Source organism: Magnolia sinica, chromosome 12, assembly GCF_029962835.1.
Source record: "Magnolia sinica isolate HGM2019 chromosome 12, MsV1, whole genome shotgun sequence".
Lineage (NCBI taxonomy): Eukaryota > Viridiplantae > Streptophyta > Magnoliopsida > Magnoliales > Magnoliaceae > Magnolia > Magnolia sinica.
In genome coordinates this window covers 73,674,938-73,700,853 of record NC_080584.1, presented here as the reverse complement: position 1 = coordinate 73,700,853, position 25,916 = coordinate 73,674,938, and the positions used below count along the sequence as shown (strand labels likewise).

The following is a 25,916-nucleotide window of genomic DNA, read 5'->3' as shown; positions in this document are numbered from 1 at the left end:
GTTTGAGCTCGTATTGGACAAAGTCAACTCGATTCGGATCGACTCACCTACTCGGTTCGGATGGAGTCAAATCTAAACGAGTCAGACAAGTCAAGTTTGCCGAGACGAGCAGTCTCGTGCCCAACTCTACCTCTAGTAATACATTGGGCCTGACTTAGGTTGGGCAATGGCCCAAATATTTTGTAGATTGTATCATCCTAGCCATTCAATCATTGGCCCTTTCTTGAAACTGGCTGTGATTTGTCTTAAGGATCTATTTGCAGGCTACTAAGCCAAGGATTAGGGATTTTCAACATAGGAGATATTTTATGAGGCTGATCATATCAGCGGTCTGGATCAGTAAACCATGGACCCCACTTGAAGGGAGAAAAAAGATACCTAGTTATAACAGAAGGAAGGAAAAGGAATCATACGATATGTGACAACAAACTTGAATAGGATAAAGTGGTTATCAGTTCTGACGAGTGGGAGCCAATGGTCGGTAATGCATAGGAGTTGAGCTCTGATCCCACCGTGAAGAGGAATGGTCCATAAATCAACGGCTATTTGGAACTTTTCCAATTGAATGTAAACTGTCGTTGCATCTCTCTTCTTAACCGGTTATCTGCATGCCGCCACAAATTGGAAGGTTAGGATTGCCCGATGAAAAAGACTTTTTTGCCCATTGTCCACTCCGCCCATTAGGTTTCCTCCTTGATGCTAGGATCTGAACCCTAAAATCAGCTAGATCCACAACTCATGTGGGCCCCACCGCATAGAACAATGGGAATATAATTTAATTGCATTTCAATCTAATGGAGTGGAAAATACCAAAACCGTAATTACTTAGTGGAATTGCAATGGATCCATTTGGAAGGATGAAACCCTAGCCCACAAGGGAACCCTGTTGGCAGAAGCTCTGTGGGGTCCACCGTGATGTCTGTGTGACATCCACACTGTCAATCAGTTTTAACAGCTCTTGTTAGGATATGAGCCAGAAAATGAGGAAGATTTAAAAATCTAGTGGGCCACACCACTCTGGAATCTAAAATCCCATGAAGGTTTTGATGGTGGCGTTGGATCCTTTCTATTTCCTGTGGCGTGGCCCATTTTTGTTTTGGATGTGTCTCTATTTTAAGCTCAAGTTCTTGTATAAGTTGGTGAAGCTGAAGGATGGAGTGGATGTCACACAGACATCATGGTGGGCCATATGGTAATACACATTGTTATAATGTATGAAAGGTATCGCAACTAACATCAGAACAAGCTCCCTTAACTATTAAAAAGCTGGAAAAGAAGAGTAGGGCAAGAAGGCTCGGTGACCGGCATGAAACAGTTATACCAAATTGGAAACAAAACTCATTAACAGACCCACTGACCATGAGCTTGACTTCGGATGTCAACATTTGACAACCTCGACTACCAGTACTGAATCTCAACCTTAGACAATGACTTCGACTTCGACTTCCGATGCTGACCTCAATGTTAAATGTTGACTTCGGCATCAACTGAGCTGGGAATGTAAATATCTATAGAGAATCTTGTACCGTATATGGCAGGACTCTCCAGCGATGTCTTGTTCGAATATCATGCCAATCGAGATATAATTGGACAAATATTTGAAAATAAATTTTAATTCTAATACAGATCCCTCCAACATATTTTATAAATATACTTGAATATGGGAATTGCTTAAGAGCACCTATAAAAATATATTGTCATCTTCAAGGAAAATGGACACACAATTATCCTAATTCTGCTATACTTATTGTGAGTCCATGCACCTGACCTAGTCATCGGATGGTCCCCAGCTACAATTGGCACCTCTAGTATCTTTTTATTCTCCATTAAATTACAAGTACCTAGCAATTCGCAGGAAGTGAGGCGAGATCAACCAGATTTGAGCAACATGAGACCACATCTAGGTTGAAATATAGAACAGGTTATCAAACAATATAGGATTTGTGAGTTAATTGAAAACTCTGCAACTCAAATTGACTCGTCAGGACTAGGGGTGTACATTGGGCTGAACCGAGTTGAACTGGGCTTAACCCAGCTTGGCCCGATCACCAGCCATAACCAATCCAAACCCACCTGGCCCAGTCACCGGGCCAACATGTCCAACCCAAACTTGGCCCGGTCAACAATCGGGCAAGTTCGGACCAGTTTCGAACCTTACAGCAAGGTCAAGGGTCAAACAGCGTTCTCACTTTTTTGTCTCTAATAGTTAGGGTAAGAATATATATATATATATATATATATATATATATATATATATATGTATATATATGTATATATATATATATATATATATATGTATATATGTATATATGTATATATGTATATATATATATATATGTATATATATATATGTATATATGTATATATATGTATATATGTATATATATATATATATATATATATATATATATATATATATATAAACGGCTGAGTCAGGCCGAACTGAGACTTGTTTGAATTTAGCCCAAACTCAGTTTCGAACTGAAGAAAATAGCCCGTCCTGGACCGAACTCAGTTTCAGGTCGGGCCGAGTCGAGCTTTTTCGGGCCAAGTCGAGCGAGTTTACCAGGCTAACCCGGTTCATGTACAGCCCTAGTCAAGACTCAACCGAGTGAGGGATGACCCATCCTAGTCAGGATACTTCCTGTGCTGCCTCATGGTGCTGATCTAAATCAGACTCGACCAGGTCTGAGTTGGCACGGACGGGTCACATCACACTTGGACAAGTAGTCCATCCATGTCTGGGACACCCTTGACTGGACCCAGTCCATTTGGGACGTGGACTGAGTACATACTGGTAAACTCAATGGGACCCACCATGATGCCTGTGTTTTATCCAAGCCATCCATCCAATTTTCCAGCTCATTTATGCATTATCAAAGCTTAAGTGGACCACACCACAGCAACCATAAGAATTAAACGGCTGAGGTTGAATAACAAATAAACATCAATGTACGGCCAATAAAAGTTCCAACGGTGGACGTCATTGTCCCCACTATTTCCTGTTGTCTGGTCCACTTGAGCTGTAGATATACTTTAATTTTGAGCTCATACCCTAAAATAAGCTGGTAAAATGAATAGACGGTGTAGATAAGGCACTGCATCACGGTAGGCCCCACCGAGTTTATTAAGTACGGAGTTACTCAATACGCAATCGGGTCCGTCCATTTGCACCCTGACGTAAGGCACCACTTGCTATTTGTTTACTCCACCAGCAAAGTGGCACTTTCGGCTTAAGATCTCGGCCATCCAATTCTATGTACGGTCAATGGCTTTTGGGGTCCACGGAAGTCAAGACGAATTCTCCAAAACATAATGCTATGGACAGCCCCTGGCAAGTGGTGTGCTTGACCCCTCCCAAAGCAGGTAACGGTTCGGCTACTCACCCTCCCATTAGCCAATGGCTAGTGGTCGGTGCTATGTGGGTCCACCATGATGTGTGTTTCATCCATGCCGTCCACCCTTTCTGCCAGATCATTTTATGGTATGATCCCAAAAATGAGGTTGATCCAAATCTCAAGTGGAACGCACAACGTTGATTGAACGCCCACCATTAAAAACTTCTTAGGGGCATAGGAGTGGAAATAATGATACCCACCGTTGAAACCTTACTAAGGTAGGGCCCACAGTGATGTTTATTTTCCAACCAACCTGTTCATAAGGTCACATAGGCCTGGTCACCTCGATGAAGGGAAAACAAAAATGTCTCTTTATCAAAACTTCCGCAGCTGCCAAGAAATTTTTAACGGTAGAGTTTAATCCCCACTGTGTGGTCCACTTGAACCTTAGATCTGCCTCATTTTTGGGCTCACAGCCTTGGGTCAATACGACATATGCGAATTGGTTTTAAAAAAAATGGATAGATCAGATGATCTTAGCCATTTTAAATTAACGGCTGTGATGAAAAATAGCTAATAGTCACCACTAAATGTTGCAATTAAAAGAAAATTGGTAACTAGGATCATCTGATTAGTGTGGTTTATAAAGCATAGGCCATGGGTCCCACTAATTGGACCGTTTAAATTGTATCGCTCAGATAAAGATTCTGGCTTAGAGTTATCAATGGGCCGGGATTAAGCAAACCTCTTCCTGTTATTCCTTCACCTGCAAGCAACGGCCTTGCCTGCTCTCAAAGGGCTGCCACACCCATTCACCATCTCCTCCTTTCTTCGTGTAGTCTCCTCACCCTTCTCTGTGTGCGCGTAGCCCGCGTAATCTCTCACATCTGGGTGCGTGTACCTTCCTCTCGAACCCTAATCTCTCTCTCTCTCTCTCTCTCTCTCTCTCTCTCTCTCTCCAGAAGAAGAAGACATGTAAGATTTTCTTTTTCGTTTCTTTCATTTTATTTGTAAATTTTTTTTTTCCAAACGTTGTATGGTTTTTAGGGTTATAACTAGAACTATGATGGACACCCGTTTTGGATTGTTTGATTTGATTTGGATTTTGGGATTACGACCCATCTACGATGAGCCCAAGGTTTTGATGTAGGGTTTTGAATTGTTTTTTTTGTGTGTGTGTGTGTGTGTGTGTGTGTGTGTGTGTGTGAAATGCTATGAAGAGAAGTAGAGAAGAAATGGGGGTTTGGAGAGGGAAGGAATGATTTTGATAACCTTAAATAGCATCCCTTTCCATGTGGAAGGATGCTGACAGAACCCTTTAATCCTCTAGAATTGAAAATTTGTTCAGTGCGATAGACCCAACTAGTGGGATCTTTGTCTCCTAACTTTGGAAAATTGAGATGGGTTTATCGTGCTTGGATGGGGAATACAGTATCTGTATTGGGTGCACTGTTAGATCCACCGGATTTGCTCCTCGTATCTTCATCGTTGGTCGAATCTATTGTATCCTTGATCATTCAAGATGCCAACCGCTCATATTGGAGGTTCATGCAAGCAAGGGTCTCTTTGATCTCCCGCAATAACTCTGAATGTTTGCTGCACTTCTTTTTCCAGGCTCTCAACTTTAACCTTCATCGATTCAATTTGTTGAGATCACGTTTTTGGTTTTGGGAATCCCCAAGATTGATGCTCTTTGATACTAGTTGATATGTTCCTTGCTCCAAAAGCAGGGATGAATGCTTGATCCTCTTCGGAGGAGATTTATTTCCTAGTACACAAGACATTGAATTGTTTTAGGGAATTTATCGATGATTTTGATTAGTCAATAATTCAATATCACTGAATTGTTTAGGGGGATTTATTTAATGACTCGATCTTTTCCTCTTTTGCTCGCATGAGTTTATCAAAAAATTAGTATGGTTTCATGTCTGGGAGGTGTTCCACTGAAGTTATTTTCCTACTTAGACAATTGACAAGGAAACATAGGGAGAAGAGGAAGGATCTCGAAATGGTATTTATCGACCTAGAAAAAGTATACGATAGGGCCCCTAAAGAGTTAATTCGATGGGTGTTATGAAAGAAATGAGTTTAAAAAGGATATATTGACATGATTAAGGGTATGTGGGAGAGAACAGTAACAAATGTAAGGACCTCTAGTGGAGAGGCAAGTGCAAGGTGTTCCGTATCCGTTAGGATATGCCCATAAAGGCCGATATGTATAGGTAATGGGCATGGCCGTTACTTGATACGGGGGTGAAAAGAGATAGTTAGTTTTTTGAGACTGTATCAGCCGTTACGGTGGTCGTAAAGGCTGTCACAGGGCATAACGACCGTTGCTCCCATAACAGTTGAAAAATGATCGCTTTTTTTTCCTATTTAAATTCATTTTTCTCCTCTTTTTCACTTTTCTTATTCCAAAAAACTCTCGTATATCAATTTACAACATATTTTGACCACTCTTGCTGTAGCTTTTAAGATTAAAATTGTGGATTGAAGTGATTTGCGTGAATGGAATCTTTGAGGGCCTTTTTTTCAAAAATTTGAAAAAATAGTATTTATGCCTTTCTCTAATTTCTAGTTGTAATGCTTGATTGTGATGTGTAAACATTAAAGACATAATCATATTAAACAATTCACTAAACAACCCGATACAACATTCTCACCAAAGAGTGGACCGTTACACTACCATAAACATATTCAAAACAAAAAATGAATACATATTTGAAATATTTACATTATTCTTGATTTTCTAGATATTTTTTTCAGAATTTTTCAGGCAAAAGAAAATTTTTAACCGATATGGGGGTCATAACGGTTGTTACGCCCTCGTATTGGCTGTTATGGCCGATACACATATCGGTAATGGTGGTGACCATTACGGCTACCGTTACCGATACGGAATACCTTGGGCAAGAGTTCCCAATTATTGTTGGATTGCACTAAGAGTCGACACTGAGATCACACCTTTTTCCATTGGTTATGGACGAGTTAATGAGGCATTTGCATGAAGAGATCCCATGGCGTGTTGTTTGTATATGACATAGTTTTGATTGACAAGACAAGGGAGGGTAAACACAAAGCTAGATCTATGAAGTGATGCTTTAGAATCTAAAGGATTTTAAATTGGTCGGACTAAAACAGTGTATGGAGTGCCATTTTAGTAACAATAAGAGTGAAAATGAGGAATTAGTTAAGATTGTTGACCAAGAAGTTTCACAAAATGACCACTTTTGATATATTGGGTTCATAATTCACGAGAGTGGAGAGGTTGAGAAGGGTGTTGCCCATAGAATTCAAGCTGGGTGGAAAAATGGAGACGTGCCTCTGGATTGGAGTTTTATTTGATTGTTGTGTTATGTACCACCCAATTTGAAAGGGAAATTTTATAAAGTAGCTATAAGACTGGCTATGCTTTATGGGACAAAATGTTGGGCAGCTAAGGAACAACATGTTAATAGGATGAATGTAGTTGAAATGAGGATGTTGAGATGGATGAGTGGCAAGATGAGGAAGGATAGGTTTAGAAATGAATGCATTTGAGGGAATTTAAAAGTAACACCAATTGGTAATAAGATGAGGGAAAGTACATTTAAATGTTTTGGTCATGTACAATGGAGACCAAGAATCACACCAGTTAAGAGTGAGTCAGTACAAGTTGAAGGCCCTAAAAGGGCAAGGGGAAGGCTAAGAATGACATGTGGTCTAACTCAAGGTATGGCCCTCGATAGAGTGGAATGGTGGAATTGGATTCATGTAGCCAACCCCAATTAATTGGGATATGGCTTAGATGGTGATGATGATGATTTGTGGTTTATATGTTGGAAATTAAATCATTATGTTCTTGAAGTTATTTAGAATGGAGAAATGCTCCAGTGATCTGAAAATTATAGTGCTCCTAGTTGTATTAGTTCAGTAACTTCAGTTACACAGTCCAATCGATTGATCTGAACTACCATTGAGTCCATGACACATATCTAAGACTATGATGCAAAGATTTCTTTAAGTCTATGATCCAATCCATCCTTGATTTGGCCTTATTTTCTGTAGCCATCCGTATTCCAAGCCATCAATGGGATGGCTACGGTTGCCTTACAAAAATGATTCTTTAGAATTGCAACTTGCAAGCAATCGATGATGGTCCTAACAAATAGATGGATCATATTGTTAATTAGACCCATTTTTATGTAAGTGATCTGGACTGTCCATATTAAAGACCATTGATTGAATAGTTCTATTTGTCAGATTAGTGTGATGGTTGCAAGGTTGCCCATGAAATGTGCATTGGACTTTGATGCAGACACAAGTGCATTCAAGGTGTACCAACGAAGAAAGCGCCAACCACAAGTGCCGTCCTTGTGGATAGGCGACTATTGAGGAGCTGAAGACCTTTCACATGTGATTGGACATATAGAAGACCTCACTTAGGGAAGACACATGTGAAGGAAGATTGGAGAAAGAAGACCGAGCGTCCAAACTTTCCCATGCTTATGTTATTTGCGCGTTTTTGACTTAGTTAGGGGTCTTTTAGTAATTTTATATCTTTATTTGCTTATCCTAGGGGTATTTTCGTAATTTTATGTCTTTGCTTATTTAAGTGGGGTAAAGCCCTAAACTCGAATGTCAACTATTGATTAATGAAAAGCAAACCCTTTGGTTGCCTCCTTCCTCTCTTCTCTCTAATGGTGCTTCTTCTCTCCCCCTGATCTTCTTCTTCTAATTTCTTCTTGTGTCCCTCCAACTTCTTCAAGGTAATAATTTTTTTCCTTTTATTTTCCAGTTTTGGCTAATCCTTCTTCGATCAAAATCTTGAGAACCGATCTAAACCCTAAATCACCAAATTCTCAAATCCGTAATCCGAGAAACTTCTTGGTTCTTTGGACTAGTGATCTTCATTGATCGATTGGGTGTGACCATGCAAGATCGGGAGGTCTCATCCCTCGCCGGATCCAACCTAAGTAGTAATTGAATTCTATAACCCATGGTTGTAGTGATGGCCCGCTCCATTGCATGTTTCCTTTATGATTTTCTCAGTTATGATGATTACTGTTAGAATTTTAGATCATTTATTCCTTTTATTTCCGCTGTTTAATTATCTCCATGAGCATGCATCATAATTAGGGCTGTCCTGCGTCAAATTGATCCTACCTAAGTAGTAATTGAATTCTATAACCCATGGTTGTAGTGATGGCCCGCTCCATTGCATGTTTCCTTTATGATTTTCTCAGTTATGATGATTACTGTTAGAATTTTAGATCATTTATTCCTTTTATTTCCGCTGTTTAATTATCTCCATGAGCATGCATCATAATTAGGGCTGTCCTGCGTCAAATTTGGTATCAAAGCCAGGTTTGCATGGTTTTTGTCTAGATCGAGTTATCAAATTAGGGTTTTGATTTTTAGGTTTAACTTAGGAAAGTTCCAGGTTTAGAAAGTTTTCAATTTTAGAAACTTTCCAATTTTAGAAAGTTCCTAATCTGAAAAATTTTCAGATTTGAGTTGTTTCCTGTTTCAACTTAATTGTGTTAGTTCATAGTAGTTTTGCATTCATCGCATTCATCTTGAAAGTCATAACACCTAGTAGTCTAGTTAGGTAGAGTTTGGTTCAAATCTTCATTGTATGCCCACGAGAAGAGGTAGAGGTTTCGGACTTCAACCTACCATGAATAACGAGCAGTTATCTGAGTAACTTGCTCAATTGATACAAAAGATAACCGCCTTAGAAGCGGGTCAAAGGCGTGAGTTTGCCCTCCTAGAGAACCAAATTACCACTACCATGACTAAGGTGGAGCAACTAGAGGCGTCCCAAAAGGAAAACCCCGCTGTAGGGGAAGATGCACACTCCCAAGCGGAAGGAATCATTGGAGAATGCGCTGCCACACGTGGTGGTAGTGAGGATAGAGATCGTGGTAACGGTCGTGGTGTGGTGCGAGAGGCACGAGCCACATGTGGTCATCAAGACCGTTATGATCCAGATGAGCGTGCGATGAAGAGTGTGAGAGTTGAGGCCCCGAGTTTTGATGGGCGCTTGGATCCCAAGGCGTTCCTTGACTGGGTTGCTGACCTGGACCACTACTTTGAGTGGTATGGCATGTCGGAAAACCGTCAAATGCGGTTTGCTAAGATGAAGCTTGTGGGTCAAGCCAAGCTCTTCTCGACCAACACCGAGCGTAGGATAGAGAGAGTTGGTAGAGCCCCTATCACACATTGGTATGAGATGAAAGAGAAGTTAAAGGAGAAGTACCTTCCTCTCTCATACCGTCAGAAGCTCCTTGATCAATGGCAATCCTTACGTCAAGGGTCAATGCCTGCCGCTGACTACATCGCTAAATTTAAAGAGTATGTGATGCGATGTGATATCCGAGAAGACCCTCTAGTAACACTCTTGCTTTTCAAGACGGGCCTTTGTGCGGATCTTCAGCGCGAGCTTATTACTCGGCCCTTAACGGACTTAGATGAAGCATATCAAGTCGTGCAGGAGTTAGAGCAATATCTGAAGGCTCCTGTCGGTCGTCGTTTTGAGTCCCGAGACTCCAGTGCTAGATCTAGTTCCCAAGGAACTAGACCTAATATTGGTAGTCAACCTAGGGCACAGGCGACTATTCCGCCTAGGCCTAGGGAGGACAAGGGTAAAGGGGTTCTTGGTGCCGGTCCTAGTAACATGAGCCGGGTGAGGTGCTATGAGTGTGGCAACCTTGGCCACATGTCTAATCAGTGTCTTACGAAGAGTCGTGGGAGAGCCTTAGTTATAGGCGAGTCCCACAAGGGTGGGGATGACCAGGGTGATTATGAAGTTGAAGAGTATCACCCTGAAGGAGGATTTACTGATGAAGAAGAAGTGGATGGAGAAGCAACGCTTGCAGTAGTCAGACGTGTGTTAGCTCAGTCTGGAAGTAGTGCTAACTGGCGTCGAAGCACACTATCTTCTACACTATTGCCAAGTGTGGTGAAAAGAATTGTAAGGTGATAGTGGACAGTGGAAGTTGTCAGAATGTGATTTCCACTAGCACCTTAGATCGCTTAAAACTGAAATCTACACCTCATCCAGACCCGTGTAAAGTTTCTTGGGTTGACAAGACATCCCTACCTGTCACCCAGCAATGTCTAGTCCCCATCGAGTTTGGGTCATACAAAGAGTCCCTGTGGTGTGATGTTTTACCTATGGATGTGGGACATGTTATCCTAGGTAGACCGTGGCTATTCGATAATGATGTCACGATCTTTGGCCGTTCAAATGCGTGTACTTTTATGTATAATGGTAAAAATATCAAACTTAATCCCATGCCACCTGAGAATACACTAGGGAAGAAGAAGGATGAGAAGGCAAGTGAGCCTAGAGAAATGGGGAAATCCAAACCTAAGTCTTTACATATCATCAGCGCAAGAGAGTTTGAAAAAGAGGCTAAGGAGGATTCTATGGTGTATGCCCTTGTGGCTAGAGAAATTACACCTGAGGTTCCATCAGAGTTGCCCTGTGAGGTGACCTCGGTCCTGAAGGAATACAGTGATGTATTTCCTGAAGACTTACCGAATGAGTTGCCACCTATGAGGGACATACAACATGCCATTGATCTTGTCCCAGGGTCTACTCTACCGAACCTTCCTCACTACAGGATGAACCCTGCAACGCATGCAGAGTTGAAGAAGCAAGTTGATGAGCTTCTGCAAAAGGGTTTCATCCAAGAGAGTATGAGCCCGTGTGCCATGCCTGCATTGTTGACGCCAAAGAAAGACGGCACGTGGCGCATGTGTGTGGACAGCCGTGCCATAAACAAAATTACTGTCAAGTATAGGTTTCCTATACCTAGACTTGATGATATGCTTGACATGATGGCCAGGTCCACTATATTCTCTAAGATAGACCTCAAGAGTGGATATCACCAAATTCGTATACGCACAAAAGATGAGTGGAAGACGGCGTTTAAGATGAAAGATGGGCTGTATGAGTGGTTGGTCATGCCCTTCGGCTTGACTAACGCACCCAGTACTTTCATGCGGGTGATGACACAAACTTTGAGGCCGTTCATGGAAAAATTCCTAGTCGTGTACTTTGACGATATTCTTATTTATAGTACCACTAAGGAATCACACCTTGAATATTTAAAGAAGGTCTGTAGTGTCCTTAGGAAGGAAAAGTTGTACGCTAATCTTAAGAAATGTGCATTCATGTCTAACCAAGTTGTGTTCTTAGGATTTATAGTGTCATCTGAAGGGATGCGCCCAGACCCTGAAAAAGTCAGGGCTATAGTTGAGTGGCCAGAACCAAGGAACATTCATGAGATGCAAAGTTTTCACGGCCTAGCAACTTTTTATCGTCGGTTCATTAGGGATTTTAGCACGATCATGGCTCCCATTACCGAGTGCATGAAAGAGGGAGAGTTCGTGTGGTCTAAAGCCGCCGTCAAGGCTTTTAAAGAAATTAAGGGCAAGATGGTGGAAGCTCCTGTCATGCGTCTACCTGACTTTTCTATAGTCTTTGTAGTAGCGTGCGATGCATCTGGTGTCGGTATAGGTGGAGTGTTGAGTCAAGAAGGACACCCAGTGGCCTATTTCAGTGAGAAACTGAATGAGGCAAAACAAAAATACTCCACTTACGACAAAGAATTTTATGCGGTAGTGCAATCCCTGAGACATTGGCGACACTACCTCCTACCGGAAGAATTCGTTTTGTTTTCTGACCATAAGGCTTTGAGATATTTGTATTCTCAGAAGAAACTCAACCCAAGGCATGCCAAGTGGGTATCGTTTCTTCAGGAATATTCGTTTGTTTTGAAACACAAGGCCGGGGTTGAAAACAAACCAGCGGATGCCCTTAGTAGGAGAGTGGCATTGCTCAACTCCTTGAGTGTAGAGGTAGTCGGATTTGAGCAACTGAAAGATGAATACCCCATATGTCCTGATTTTGGGGGTACTTACGCGTTGCTCTCCAGTGACCAGCATATTATGGGTGAATATGTTCTTAAAGATGGCTTTCTTTTCAAGGGAGACAGACTTTGTATTCCCCGTATGTCCCTTCGTGAATTCCTCATCTGGGAGCTTCATTCAGGAGGGATAGCTGGCCATTTTGGTCGTGATAAGACCATTGCCCTTGTGGAAGATCGTTTTTATTGGCCAAGCCTCAAGCGAGACGTAGCCAAAGTTTTAGGGCAGTGTCGAACATGTCAGCTGGCAAAGCAAAGAAAGCAAAATACCGGGCTGTACACGCCATTGCCAGTGCCACATGCTCCGTGGCAGGACATTAATATGGACTTCGTGCTCGGTTTTCCTAAGACTATAAAAAAGCACGATTCCGTTTTTGTCGTTGTGGACCGTTTTTCTAAAATGACGCATTTCCTCCTATGTTCGAAGACGTTAGATGCGTCTCATGTTGCTCGTCTCTTTTTTGATGGTGTGGTGCGTCTCCATGGGTTACCTAAAACCATAGTGTCTGATCGTGATGTTCGATTTACTAGCTATTTTTGGAAGACACTGTGGCACATTATGGAACTCGTTTGCAATTTTCTACTGCTTACCACCCACAAACAGATGGTCAAACTGAAGTGGTAAACCGTAGCCTTGGAAATCTTCTACGTTGTCTAGTGGGTGAACATGTTAAGACTTGGGACCTAATTTTACCAACTGCTGAACTTGCTTATAATGGGTCAGTTAATAGATCTACAGGGTTGAGTCCTTTTGAAATTGTAAGTGGTTATAAACCTAGAATGCCCATAGATCTCTTACCTATGTCTGTTATCCAAAGGTCTTCTGAGTCAGCCGATGCATTCGCACGCCATATTCATGATTTGCATACACATATTAGACAGCGGTTAAATAAGAGCAATGATGATTATAAAGTTTCAGCTGATTCTCATCGTAGAGTGCAAGAATTTCAAGAAGGAGACTATGTAATGGTGCGAATAAGGCCAGAGCGATTCTCTCAAGGATCTGCAAAGAAATTACAAGCGCGTAGTGCTGGACCATTCAAGATATTACAAAAGGTTTGGTCCAACGCGTATCGGGTTGACCTTCCACCTGAAATGAGCATTAATCCAACTTTTAATGTGGAAGATCTAGTTTGTGCCCATACTCCCATTGTTGATACATCGTCCCTTTTATGGCATTTTTCTGAGTTTTCTACCCAACCCCTTCCACCCCCTCCTCCACCCATTACCCATAAAGAAGCAATTGAGGAAATCTTGGATGACGAGATAGTATCCACGAGAGATGGGGGTTTCCAAAGGTATCTTGTCAAGTGGAAAAACAAACCATCGTCTGAATCTACGTGGCTGTCGGGCGACGCATTGCAGGGTATTGATCCAGATCTACTCGAGCGCTACAAAAGTTTCAACTCGTCGGAGTCGAGTTTTTCTCACCCGAGGGGAATTGATGTGGACACAAGTGCATTCAAGGTGTACCAACGAAGAAAGCGCCAACCACAAGTGCCGTTCTTGTGGATAGGCGACTATTGAGGAGCTGAAGACCTTTCACATGTGATTGGACATATAGAAGACCCCACTTAGGGAAGACACATGTGAAGGAAGATTGGAGAAAGAAGACTGAGCACCCAAACTTTCCCATACTTATGTTATTTGCGCGTTTTTGACTTAGTTAGGGGTCTTTTAGTAATTTTATATCTTTATTTGCTTATCCTAGGGGTATTTTCGTAATTTTATATCTTTATTTGCTTATTTAAGTGGGGTAAAGCCCTAAACTCGAATTTCAACTATTGATTAATAAAAAGCAAACCCTTTGGTCGCCTCATTCCTCTCTTCTCTCTAATGGTGCTTCTTCTCTCCCCTTGATCTTCTTCTTTTAATTTCTTCTTGTGTCCCTCCAACTTCTTTAAGGTAATAATTTTCTTCCTTTTATTTTCCAGTTTTGGCTAATCCTTCTTCGATCAAAATCTTGAGAACCGATCTAAACCCTAAATCACCAAATTTTCAAATCCCTAATCCGAGAAACTTCTTGGTTCTTCGGACTAGTGATTTTCATTGATCGATTGGGTGTGACCATGCAAGATCGGGAGGTCTCATCCCTCGCCGGATCCAACCTAAGTAGTAATTGAATTCTATAACCCATGGTTGTAGTGATGGCCCGCTCCATTGCATGTTTCCTTTATGATTTTCTCAGTTATGATGATTACTGTTAGAATTTTAGATCATTTATTCCTTTTATTTCCGCTGTTTAATTATCTCCATGAGCATGCATCATAATTAGGGCTGTCCTGCGTCAGACTTGGTGCACAATCTAGATCAATTGATTGGATAGTCAAAGTATTCCAATGCAACTAAATGCAACTAGGAACATTATAACTTATAGTGGTCTGAGAGCACCGGTGCATGTCTCTATGGAATGAATCTATGTTATGTCCTCATGTTCTTGATGATATTGATTTTTATAAGGTTGTGATTTTTCCCCCTTTTTTGAGTTTTTTAATTTTATTTATTTATTGTTGGAAGATTCTATATTATTTTTATTCTATCTTTTGATCTTTTCAGAGTTTTTTATTCAACCATTTCAAAAAGTTTGTAATGGTTTGTGATCTGAACTGTTTATTTTGTGGGTCACACCATGATTTTTGCATGGGGATGTCTCTGCAGTTTCTATCTCACTTCCTCTCCCTCCCTATCTTTTTTTCTCCCTTGCTACACGTGTGTTGCATGTGCCATTCCCTAAGTAAAAGATAATTTTCCTTTATGTTTACCGTAGTTGATTTGAGAGGGGGGCAATTATCTTTTATTATTGTTTGAGCATGTGAATCTATCATTCTTTTGGGCTATCATTCGATGCAAAAATGGGTACATGCATGCATATTCTTGTAATTGGTATTTCTTCACGTTTCTGGTTGTGCCAAAAATGACTATTTGGTTATTTTTTGAGGGAAGAAAACCCAATAGACCCAATTGCAACTGGGAAATTCAAGATACTTCTTTAATTAATTTGCAATAATCCCCCAAGATACTCGTAATCTCGAACAAAATCCCTAAAGATAATAACTCAAAATATAATCCCCCCAAATCAGTAAAATCTTTTTAAAAAATAGCATGATAAATATACCCGACGAATTACATGGGCATCCACTAATGCATATTCATTTATATATATAACTGTAAAATCCCTCCCTTTTTCAAAGCAACCTTGCCCTTGAGGTTGAAATTGAGGAGAGTTATTGTTGTCATCAAGGTCATGAGATGCATCATTTGGTTCTTCAACTGGTTCGATGACAAACAACTTTTTTCTGTTTACAGAATTGGCCCTTTTGCCACTTTCCATTGCAATGCCAACAAAGCTCATTTGCCTCTCTTTCATTGATCCATTTTGCAGGCCATTTGGTCCAAACTGGTTCTATTGAATCGACCTGATCTCATATTCAGTTAATTATAAATACGAAAACTCCAGGTTAAGAAAAACGTAACCTTCAACGGGTAGCTGAAAAATTAGATGGTGAGGGAAGGGAGTCTTGGAATTGGATGCGAGAGAAAAGAATTGGGCATTGTTGCGTAATTGGTGTTGGATGTATGGAAGAGATGAATGTATTATGAGGAACATGGTCATGGGAAAATATGGTTCGTCTGAAGTGGGATTGTTTTCCAGGCATGAGCAGTAGGCAAATGGGTACTTTGTTTCGGAAAGACATAAGCAAAGTAGGAAAAAGATATGTGGTGCGAATAGGACCATTTCACACATAGTTGGTATTAGTTGCTTGCTGTAATGGGCTGGTTTTTGGTTGGTAGAGTAGATAGAGTTCATTTCTGGAAGGATACATGGTTGACAACGAGTGTCATGAGTCATCTTTCTAAGATCTATTTGAGCTAGCAATTGACAAGGAGGTAAAAATTCATGAAGGCTATGAAATGGTGGGGAGTCCGTGGTTTGGGATATCAGGATGAGAAGAAACATATATGACACATAACTGGCTAATTTGATAATCTTTTCAATTGAATGAGGTGCACTTGGATCAACCGGTGGAGGATAGGAAAGTCTAGAGGCAGTTGGCTAAGGGTGAATATTTAGCTAAATCCTTATATGCAGTAAAATCCCTCCCCTTTTCAAAACAACCTTTCCCTTGAGGTTGAAATTGAGGAAAATTCTTGTTGTCATCAAGGTCATCATATGCATCATTTGGTTCTTCAACTGGTTTAATGAGAATGATTTTTATTTTTTATTTTTTAATGTTTACAAAAGTGGCCCTTTTGCCACTTTTTATTTTATTTTATTATTTTTTTAATGTTTACAAAAGTGGCCCTTTTGCCACTTTCCATCCCAATGCCAACAAATCTCATTTGCGTCTCCTTCATTGGTCCATTTTGTGGGCCATTTGGTCCAAACCGGTTCTATTGAATTGACATGTAAATCAACATGATCTCATATTCAATTAATTATAAATACGAAAACCCCGGGTTAAGAAAAATGTAACCTTCAACAGGTGGCTGAAAAAGTAGACGGTATGGGAAGGGAGTCTTGGAATTGGATGTGAAAGAAAAGAATTGGGCATTGTTGTCTAAATGGTGGTGGACACATGAGGAAGAGATGAATGCATTATGAGGAACATGGTCATGGGAAAATATGGTCTGTCTGAAGGGAGATGGTTTTCCAGGCATGAGCAGTAGGCAAATGGGTTCTTTGTCATGGAAAGACAAGCAAAACAGGAAAACAATACACGGTGCTAATAGGACCATTTCACACATATTCGGTGTTAGCTACTTGCTGTAATGGGCCGGTTTTTGGTTGGTAGAGGAGATAGAGCTCGTCTTTAGAATAAGATCTCATGGACTGAAGGTATTTGTTAGAGGATCCTCCTCACGATCATCAATTGAGCACTTGCAAATGAGTTTCGTGGGTGCTCTAAGACAGATCTTCTGGAGTGTTGGGGGAGCTTGTATCTGGATTGGCTTTTGTTTCCGTTTGTAAGGGTGTTTGATTTCTGGTGGGCTTCCTAAATTGCTTAGTGACAAGAGGGTCATTGTTTTGCTTTGGGCTTGTCCGTAAGGGTGTTTTGTTTCTTTTGAATGAATTAAGGCCTTATCATCTCCCCCCCCCCCCCCAAAAAAAAAAAAAAGGTAGATGGGTAGACGGTTTAGAAAGTAGGGCAATGGTTCACCTTCATCTGAAGAGAAGGGCTGGAAATTCTATAGCTAGGATCTTCAAATGTAAGTGAGTTTAGTGCATGGGTTTTCATGGTGAGTTTGGACAAGAAAATTAGCTTGTCCTGATTTCATTCCCAAAAGGGGTTCATAAACAAACGTGCATTTTCTTTTTATTTGGTGATTTATGCAAGGACCAATCTTACCATCGCAGGACTAGTGTTAACATTTGCTAACTTGGACATCGCAAAATAAGGTTAGCGACTCAGTGAGTGGCCCCTCTTGCGAGGAGGTGGAATATGTGTTAGACATCCGTGCGTGGGTGCAAGTGTCAACTAATTGGAAAGGTAGAATACACCGTGAACATCCTATGTACCAAAAGTAATGCTGGTCAGCTAATTGGTAAGGTCAAGCTTTTATGACAAAATGGGCCAGCAGTGGACCATATTCATGTGTATCAGTGGTCCCCTAAAATGACACAATGTCATTTTCAGTAATTATAAATACAAAAACTCCAGGTTAGAAAATTCCAACCTTCAACAGGTGGCCCCGGAAAGTAGATGGTTAAGAAGGAAAGTAGAGCAATGGTCCACACTCAATTGAAGAAAAGGGCTTAAAATTCTGTAGCTAAGATCCTCCAGTATAGTTGAGTTTAGTGCCTGGGCATTCATGGTGACATTGGATCAAAAGCTAACGTTTCCCAGTTTTATACCCAAAAGGGGTTCGTAAACGAACCGGCCTTTTTTTTTTTTTTTTTGTCAGGGTTGATTGCAGCAATTGCCAATCTTGCGATTGCAGGACTGGTGTTAACATTTACTAAATGGGATGCCATGCATTAGGGTCGTGTTGCAGTGAGCAACCCCTTATGTGAGGTGGAATATGTGTCAGAGATCTGTGCATATGACAAAGGTCTCAAAGATCTAGGCCATTCATCAAGTAGGGGGTGCATCATGAACATCCTATGGGCCAAAATAAATTCTGTCTGCTAATGAGGTCAAACTTTTATGACAAAATGGGCCAGCAACAGACCATATTCATTTAAAATCAGCAGACCATATTCATGCATATCAATGTTAATGGATGATTGCTAAATAGATCCGGTAAGTCCGATTTGGACTGAACAGCTTACAAACAGATTGATTCCTTCTTGTGCTTCAACTTTTAAAACACTAGGAACTCTTGCTCATCATCTTTTTCAAAAATAATAAAAAGGAAAATTAAAACTGGCCAAAGAAAGCTTTTGGTGCCCCCTTATAAATCCTCTCTTCTTTAGAAAGCTTACCATGAGTATTCCAAAATTAGATCCATCTCACTATTGGCACAACCAAACAGGAGGTTTGTTTTTACAGATCTCAATCAGTCATCTCCTTTTCTATATTTTCCAAATACATTTCTGTTTGATTTATACATTTTGTTTGTTCTCAATCTCTTTGTTGATTCGATCTGGGGAAATTTTGTTTGATTTGAAGATAAAGTCAAGATTTTTGGAACCCTAGGTTTTAGTGTAAATGGATTTGAAGTAGATTTCATTAGAAGAGCTAATTCAGATGCTTGTAATAGGGAGGTTGAGCTTGATTTTTGCTGATATCTGGATCTGGAGGAGCCATTTTGGAGGACCCTGACAATGCTTGGGGATATTCTGTCTTGGGTCGCGTTCAGATGTTCTACTGAATTGCATTGCAATAATGAGTCTCTAAAGAGTAAATCACAAGTATTGGGGCTAACCTGACACCATTCATGATTAGGGCCTGACCAATACCCAAATTGCAATTCTTCCAATTCAAGTTGGATCTGTCAGGGACCACTTCAACCAGATAACTTACAAACTTCTATTCCAAGCAATAGGGCTCTGTTATTTGCTTTTAGCTTTAGCATGATTCATGGTTTTGCCTATCAGTTAAAACAATGCATTTTCCGTTGTTGGTAGAGAGGATAATGAAAGAAAGAAATAACCTTAAAGAGGCAACATTTGATATTTTTCTTGTGGGTATTCGGTGGCATTGTCACCATAGGGCATTAACATATGCTTTTGAGCACGTGGGTAGTTTCCAAATTTTGATAAACTGCCTGGGTTTGTCTCTAAGCCTTTGTATAGGGCTGCATGTAGTAGTTATAATTCAAATAGCACAAGGCCCTGACTTGCAAAGTACTACACTGCAAGAATTGTGAACCATGCTTTTTCAGAAGCTTACGGTGGTTCAACATTTACCACGTTTCATGCTTAGTATGGTCTGGGGTTTGTATAAAGCTTTGAGCCTAAATGGGTATTTGTTAAATACTTTTTCTTTCTTGTTTTTATCATTTGTCATCATCAAAGCCTTATCCTTGCTAACTGGCGTCAGCTATGTGAATCCCTTTCTGCCATTCCATTCTATGAAGGACCATGTCCTCATTTAAATCATGGATTGTCAATTCTTTTCTGACTACCCCCACCCATGTTTTTTTGTGCCTTCCCTTGCTCTCATATAGTTTTTAACTTAGCAATCTCACTTCCAATGAGGTGCAATTCTTGGTCTGCATATACATGGCCAAACTGTCTATCAATGTTTGAAGTATTGGTATCACTACAAGTTTTGCTAGCCGGGGATAGGGAAATGATATTGATATCACCTATGATATCGTTGATAACCGGAAATGTGGGGAAACATGGAGAAATCGTGGAATTTTTCAATGAAACTTTAGGAGATGCTAAAATACACATATTGCTTATTTAGGAATAAAAAATTGCAAAAAAGAATGCATACATAATAAATTTCTATTTAATGAGGGCCTAAACGCATGTATGGTTGTAAGAAACTAGTCCAACCATCCTATCTATCCATCCAACCTTTCATCAAAACAACCATCGATATTTTAGAATGTCGACGACACACAATATTTTGCTGAGAAATCATTGACAACCGAAAAGGAAATGAAAGACTATGTTCTCATTGACAATTTGAACACCGCATACAACCATGCGCCCATAAAAAAATGAAATGTTTTTTTTTTTTTAAATAAACAGATTTTTGGCGATATCGATACATTGATGATTTTATTGAAATATTGCCATACACTACATTGGTGATACAAGCCACACCTGGAATTTACACAGTTGAAAATATTGGCAATATTGATACATTGGCTATATAAGCGACACCTGGAATTTACACAGTCAAACATATTGACTTTATTGGTACATTGGCAATGCTTAGTGATACATCGCTGATACTTGGTATTTCTGAGGCTACCAGCATTATCGATATAGCTACCAGTGTTATCGGTATCGCCTAGCTAGAGATACGGATAATATTGGGCATACTCCGAACAATGCCATCTATATCTACTTCCCTCATCTTCTTATCTGTTGGGGCTACTTCTAAGTTCACCCGGATGCATTCATGTCTAATTCTATCGTTCCTCGTCTTTCCACTCTGCCATCTCAACATCCTTGTTTCAGCTACACAATGTGCTGTTTCTTGACTACCTAAGTACCTAGCATTCTATCAGGTAAAACATAGCTGGTCTTATAGGTGCCCTCTAATGTCTCCCTTTATCTTCGATTGGTATAATGCAGTTAAGTAAAACTCCAAAGGCACTCTTCTTCATCCACCCAGCTCTAATTCTATGAATGACATCCTTCTCGGCCTTTCCATTCCCGTGAATTGTTGACCCAAGATGTCTGAAATGGTTATTTTGGGGTATTATGTGGCCATGAATCTTAACTAATTTTCTGCATCCACTCCTATTATTACATAATTGCATTCCATACACTTTGCTTTGTCTGACTAATTTTAAAATCTTCTTTTCTAAATTTAAAATTCTAAAGATTTCTAGAAGTTCACCTTTGGTTTATATGCAATGGATCGTGTGGTTATAGACTTTTGGCCTGATTGGTGCTTATTTTATAGTGCTTATCCATGTTGGGGCCTATCAGGTGCATGGGTTTGATCATCTCCATCATAAGGAGATCAGAGTGCAATACAACTGGGATTTAGGGCGAATTTTATCACTTCCTTAATTTTAAAAAAATTACCATAAATCGTAATCTATGTTAATACCAACCAATCAGTTGCGAATCTGTGTGTGTTTGTGGGGGGTTATGGTACTATAGGGCTGTGAGGTCGAGTCGTGTCTTCTCGTCAGAATTCATGTCGCAGATGCCAGCGCTGTAACTAAAAAGTAAAACCAAGAAGGCCGAAGGATTATGTGGTGTGTCCTCAGCAGTGTGTTGACGTCACCAAGTTTTGTGGGCCCCACAATGATGTATGTGTTATGTCTAAACTGTCCATTCATTTGGCGAGATCATTTTAGGGTATGAGCTCATACCCTAAACTGGTCTTGCCAAATGAATGGACAGTTTAGACATAACACATACATTATTGTGGGGCCCACAAAACTTGGTGACATCAAGACATCACCGAGGTTTTGTGCGCACCACGCAATCTGCTTCCACAGCCGTAGGAGTCATAGCGGGGTAAACCAATACGGCTGAGTACTTGCCTGGAGGGCCGATTCCGCCTGTTTTTGTTCTTTCTTGCAGCCAATTTTGCTTTTTTATTATGGCACTGGCATCTACACTGTGAATTTTGGCAAATCTGTCATTCGATGGATGATGAGAAAACACAACTCGACCTCATGGTAGTGTTATATACGCTTCGACCCTATAGTACCACCCACCCACCCACCCGCAGACATATATCCCAATGCTCAGCTGCGCACCAGTTCTCATGAGAACTCATCACACACGATGTGAGCCCAGAATCTGAGCGGACAACGTGATGCAACACCCCATGAAGCCCCCAGGGTCCAACTTTTACCCTGATCCAAAACTTTGGTGGGCCATGGCAAAAGAAAACAGTTTCCTCCCTTGATTTTCATCTTTGTTTTCTATGGCCCACCAGAGTTTTGGATCAGGGTGAAAATTGGTCCGTGGGGGTTTCATGGGGTGCCGCATCACATGGACCGTTTAGATTTTGGGCCCATGACACGTGGAAAGGTGCACAAGTGAGCATGTCTCTCTCTCTCTCTCTCTCTCTCTCAATATATGCGTGCGCGTGCGTGCGTGGATAAAAGATTTGGACCATTTCTCAATCACATTAAAGTTGAATTCTCAATCTGTGTAGGTCCAACCAACCGTGATATATCTAATCAAATTGCAATAGATGATAACTCCGCAGGTTGTCGTTTGTGAGCCTAACTTACTATAATAAATTCCAACTTTGAAGCCAGAAGCTACTTTAAATGACAAATTTTGTTGTAATTTCCCCCCTACAATGTTCGTTTGTTTAATGCTTTCATATGAATATGTTGGGATTCTAGCCTTACTTTCAGTGGTGGTATTTTTTTATTGTCTTTCCCACGTGGACATTTCATCTTTGTTCAGGCTTCATTGGCAATATCAAGTGCTAGCAATAAGTGCCAACCTTCACAATATGATCCCCTCTGAAACCACCCATCTTTAAAATATCATTTGGCAGTCTGTCCACATATTCTTGTTTTCTTTTCTTTTATCAAAAAGCTCCTTATGCCCACAGTGCCTACTCTCAATCACTTTTGGGAGATGCTCCGTGGGCAGCTTATCTGAAATTTATCACAAGATTACTATTGCTCTTCTAGATTAATTGGCTTTTATCCTCAAATAAGAGTATTCTTGCTTGATGAGGTTCTAGTTCTCGTGATCTGTTCCAATTACTGGCTCTCTTGATTTCATAAATAATTTAATGTCATTTTCTGTCATCTTACAGCAATGTATGATAATTTGGGACGCCAGCCTGGGGTGCCAAGACCACCCTTGAACCCCCAACCAAATCCCTTTGGAGATTCATTCTATGGAGCTGGATCAGGACTCATCCGAGGTGGGCTGGGTGCATACGGGGAGAAAATCCTTGGATCGAGCTCTGAGTACGTGCAAAGCAATGTATGCAATGTCCGGAGATCAAAACAAATATAGCCAATGGTTCCCTGCAACATATTTCATTAAATGAGTTTTTGCCGAGCACACTTACCTATCCACATGCGATCACCTGGAATATGTGTGGCACATGATAACCTGTATCAGGTGGATCCCACTGAGTAGATGAACTAGCCCACAAAATCATCCTGGCTCATTATCAGGTGGGCCACTGATGTTGGTGCTATGTGAGCAGTCTTCAATTCATTCAAAATTCTTTGTTGCTTTTACATGTGGCCCACCTGACAAGTTGACCAGCATGATTTTTGGATGAGGTCATTTCTTGCGTACAGCTCCAACATCCCATATCTGTGCCAGGTTAGATCTTGTGGCCATTGTGTGGAGGTACTTTCGGATTTGCAAAGCTTTTTCCATGATATGTTACTGTATTAACATTCTGAAACCATGTCAACAGATCAGTAGGTATTTTTCGGATCCTCAATACTACTTTCAAGTGAATGACCAATATGTGAGGAACAAGTTGAAGGTTATCTTGTTTCCATTCCTACACAGGGTAAACAGTCCAGCTCTTCTTTATCAGTGTTGAGCTGCTTTCATACTTAAAAAAGGTGTTGAATCTTTTCTCTCTGTGTTCTGTCCAGGGACATTGGACGAGGATAACAGAACCAGTCGGGGGCAGGCTCTCTTATAAACCTCCAATCTATGACATCAATGCTCCGGATTTGTACATTCCCTTCATGTCATTTGGCACCTATGTGGTTATTGTGGGCTTCGCGTTGGGCCTTCTTGGAAAGTGAGACTTGAATTTAATTGTGCATATGCACCTTTCTTTCTTAGGGGAATTAACTGTGATGCATTAGGATGTGTATGTACAGTCCTTACAACTGGAGTGACCATTTACTGATCCAGACCTTTAATTAGCTTTCAGCAGCGTTGGCTACTTCCTCTGATAGAAGTTTTTTTTTTCCTGTTTTTTGGGGAATCTCCATCAACTTCCTGCTCCATCAAACAATACTGGATCACCAAAATGTAGGCCCCACTTGTGCGGATTGCGCCACATCATGACAATATGCTCATCCTGACATCACAAATTCTCGGCTCTAATAATAATTCATCAGAATCTTATGAGGAGTTATAGGGTCTTCATCAGTAAACATACGATTTGTTTATGCACATGATTCCATGTGTGTGGCACCATGGTTTGGCGATGGGAACCGTTGATATCATTGAGATACACAACCTGCAGGACTGCCTTACAAAGCTTCGTGATGGGTAGATCCTAACCTTCTGATTAATGGCTCACAAAAAGACAACTAGGGAGACTCCATATTCAAAGGAAACAGCTCAGTGATCAAAGTGTTTGAAATATTCCAATTTGCGAGAGCTTTTGGATGATCCAACCCTTTGATGGGGACAATTTGTTGCAACCATCTGTTGTTTACGAGCTGTAGATCACATGTTTAGAATCATCAAACTGAAGTGCTACCTTGGAATTATAAGCAATGCGAAGTGGGGTCAAATATAGTATGAAATGCCGCCATTCTTATACCCATCGCCTGTTCTTGTTTCTTATGCAGGTTTAGCCCCGAAGCTTTGAGCCTGCAGTTTTCAAAAGGATTGCTAGGCTGGTTTTTGCAGGTCGCCCTGCTTAAAGCTTCCTTATATTCACTGGGTACTGGAGAGGCCCCACTGCTGGATATTGTTGCATATGGTGGGTATGCTTTCACTGGCATGTCGCTGGCTGTTCTGGCGGGCATCTTCTCAAGATATGCTTATTACTGCCTGATGCCGTGGACGTGCATCTGCATGGGGGTGTTCCTGGTGAAGACCATGAAAAGGGTTCTCTTCGCAGAGGTAAGGAGCTACGAGAAGCATTCAAGCCGACACCACTACCTGCTACTGTTCATGGCCGTGGCCCAGTTCCCATTGTTCTTCTGGTTAGGCAATGTGGGGTCATGAATTCCGACTGCGGCTCTCCTATAGAAACTGTGTATTCTATTGGCATGCCCAAGGTGGCCTGTCTGAATCAGACGGTAGTTGTGCACTTGTTTGGCATTTTGGGTCGTTGTAGGATGTCGATGCTTTGCATCACAAGCCCACATCGATGCTTTGCATCACAAGTACAATGTGGGCTCCTTGTAGGACGGGCAGACGGTCCCATGAAGATGTTTTTTTTTTTTTTTTTGGTTGCATTTTTACTTGTCAACACAAAGATGGATTATATCCTTAAATTAGTGTATTGTATTGCATCCAAATCGATTTTAGCTAGTTGTGGTTTAAGCCATGCCTGCTGCTGTGTTTTCTAGTCAGGAAAGTGGCCTTGCTATCATCTAATAATGTAGCGTAAAAACGTTGTTCCAGGTCCTGTTTGCATGCTGGGATCAATCAGGCTCCGTTTGGCTAGGGAACCCAGGTGGGCCCTATCTTCTCCATGTTTGATTTCCATTTGTCAAAGCAACAATTTCCTTGCCCGGTCAGAAGTTCTATTTTCAAGGGTGCATTTGGTTGCACCAAATATCACAGAATTTCATGATAATTTGATATTTAGTGCAACCAAACGCACACTAAAAGAAAACCTCCCTAGAGTAGAGTCCTCAAAATTTTCCTTTTCACCTGGATCAAAAT

At 40.8% G+C, this 25,916-nt stretch overlaps 1 protein-coding gene across 1 annotated transcript; it reads left to right on the top strand.

Annotated features, from left to right (window-relative positions):
- Window positions 1-4,093: 4,093 nt before the first annotated feature.
- On the top strand, window positions 4,094-25,381 carry LOC131221706 (uncharacterized). Its single transcript, XM_058217004.1, has 5 exons — window positions 4,094-4,313; window positions 23,125-23,297; window positions 23,746-23,844; window positions 23,933-24,084; window positions 24,869-25,381. Exons 2-5 carry the CDS (start codon window positions 23,127-23,129, stop codon window positions 25,248-25,250), a joined length of 804 nt encoding a protein of 267 aa, XP_058072987.1. The 5' UTR covers window positions 4,094-4,313; window positions 23,125-23,126; the 3' UTR covers window positions 25,251-25,381.
- The last annotated feature ends 535 nt before the right edge of the window (window positions 25,382-25,916 follow it).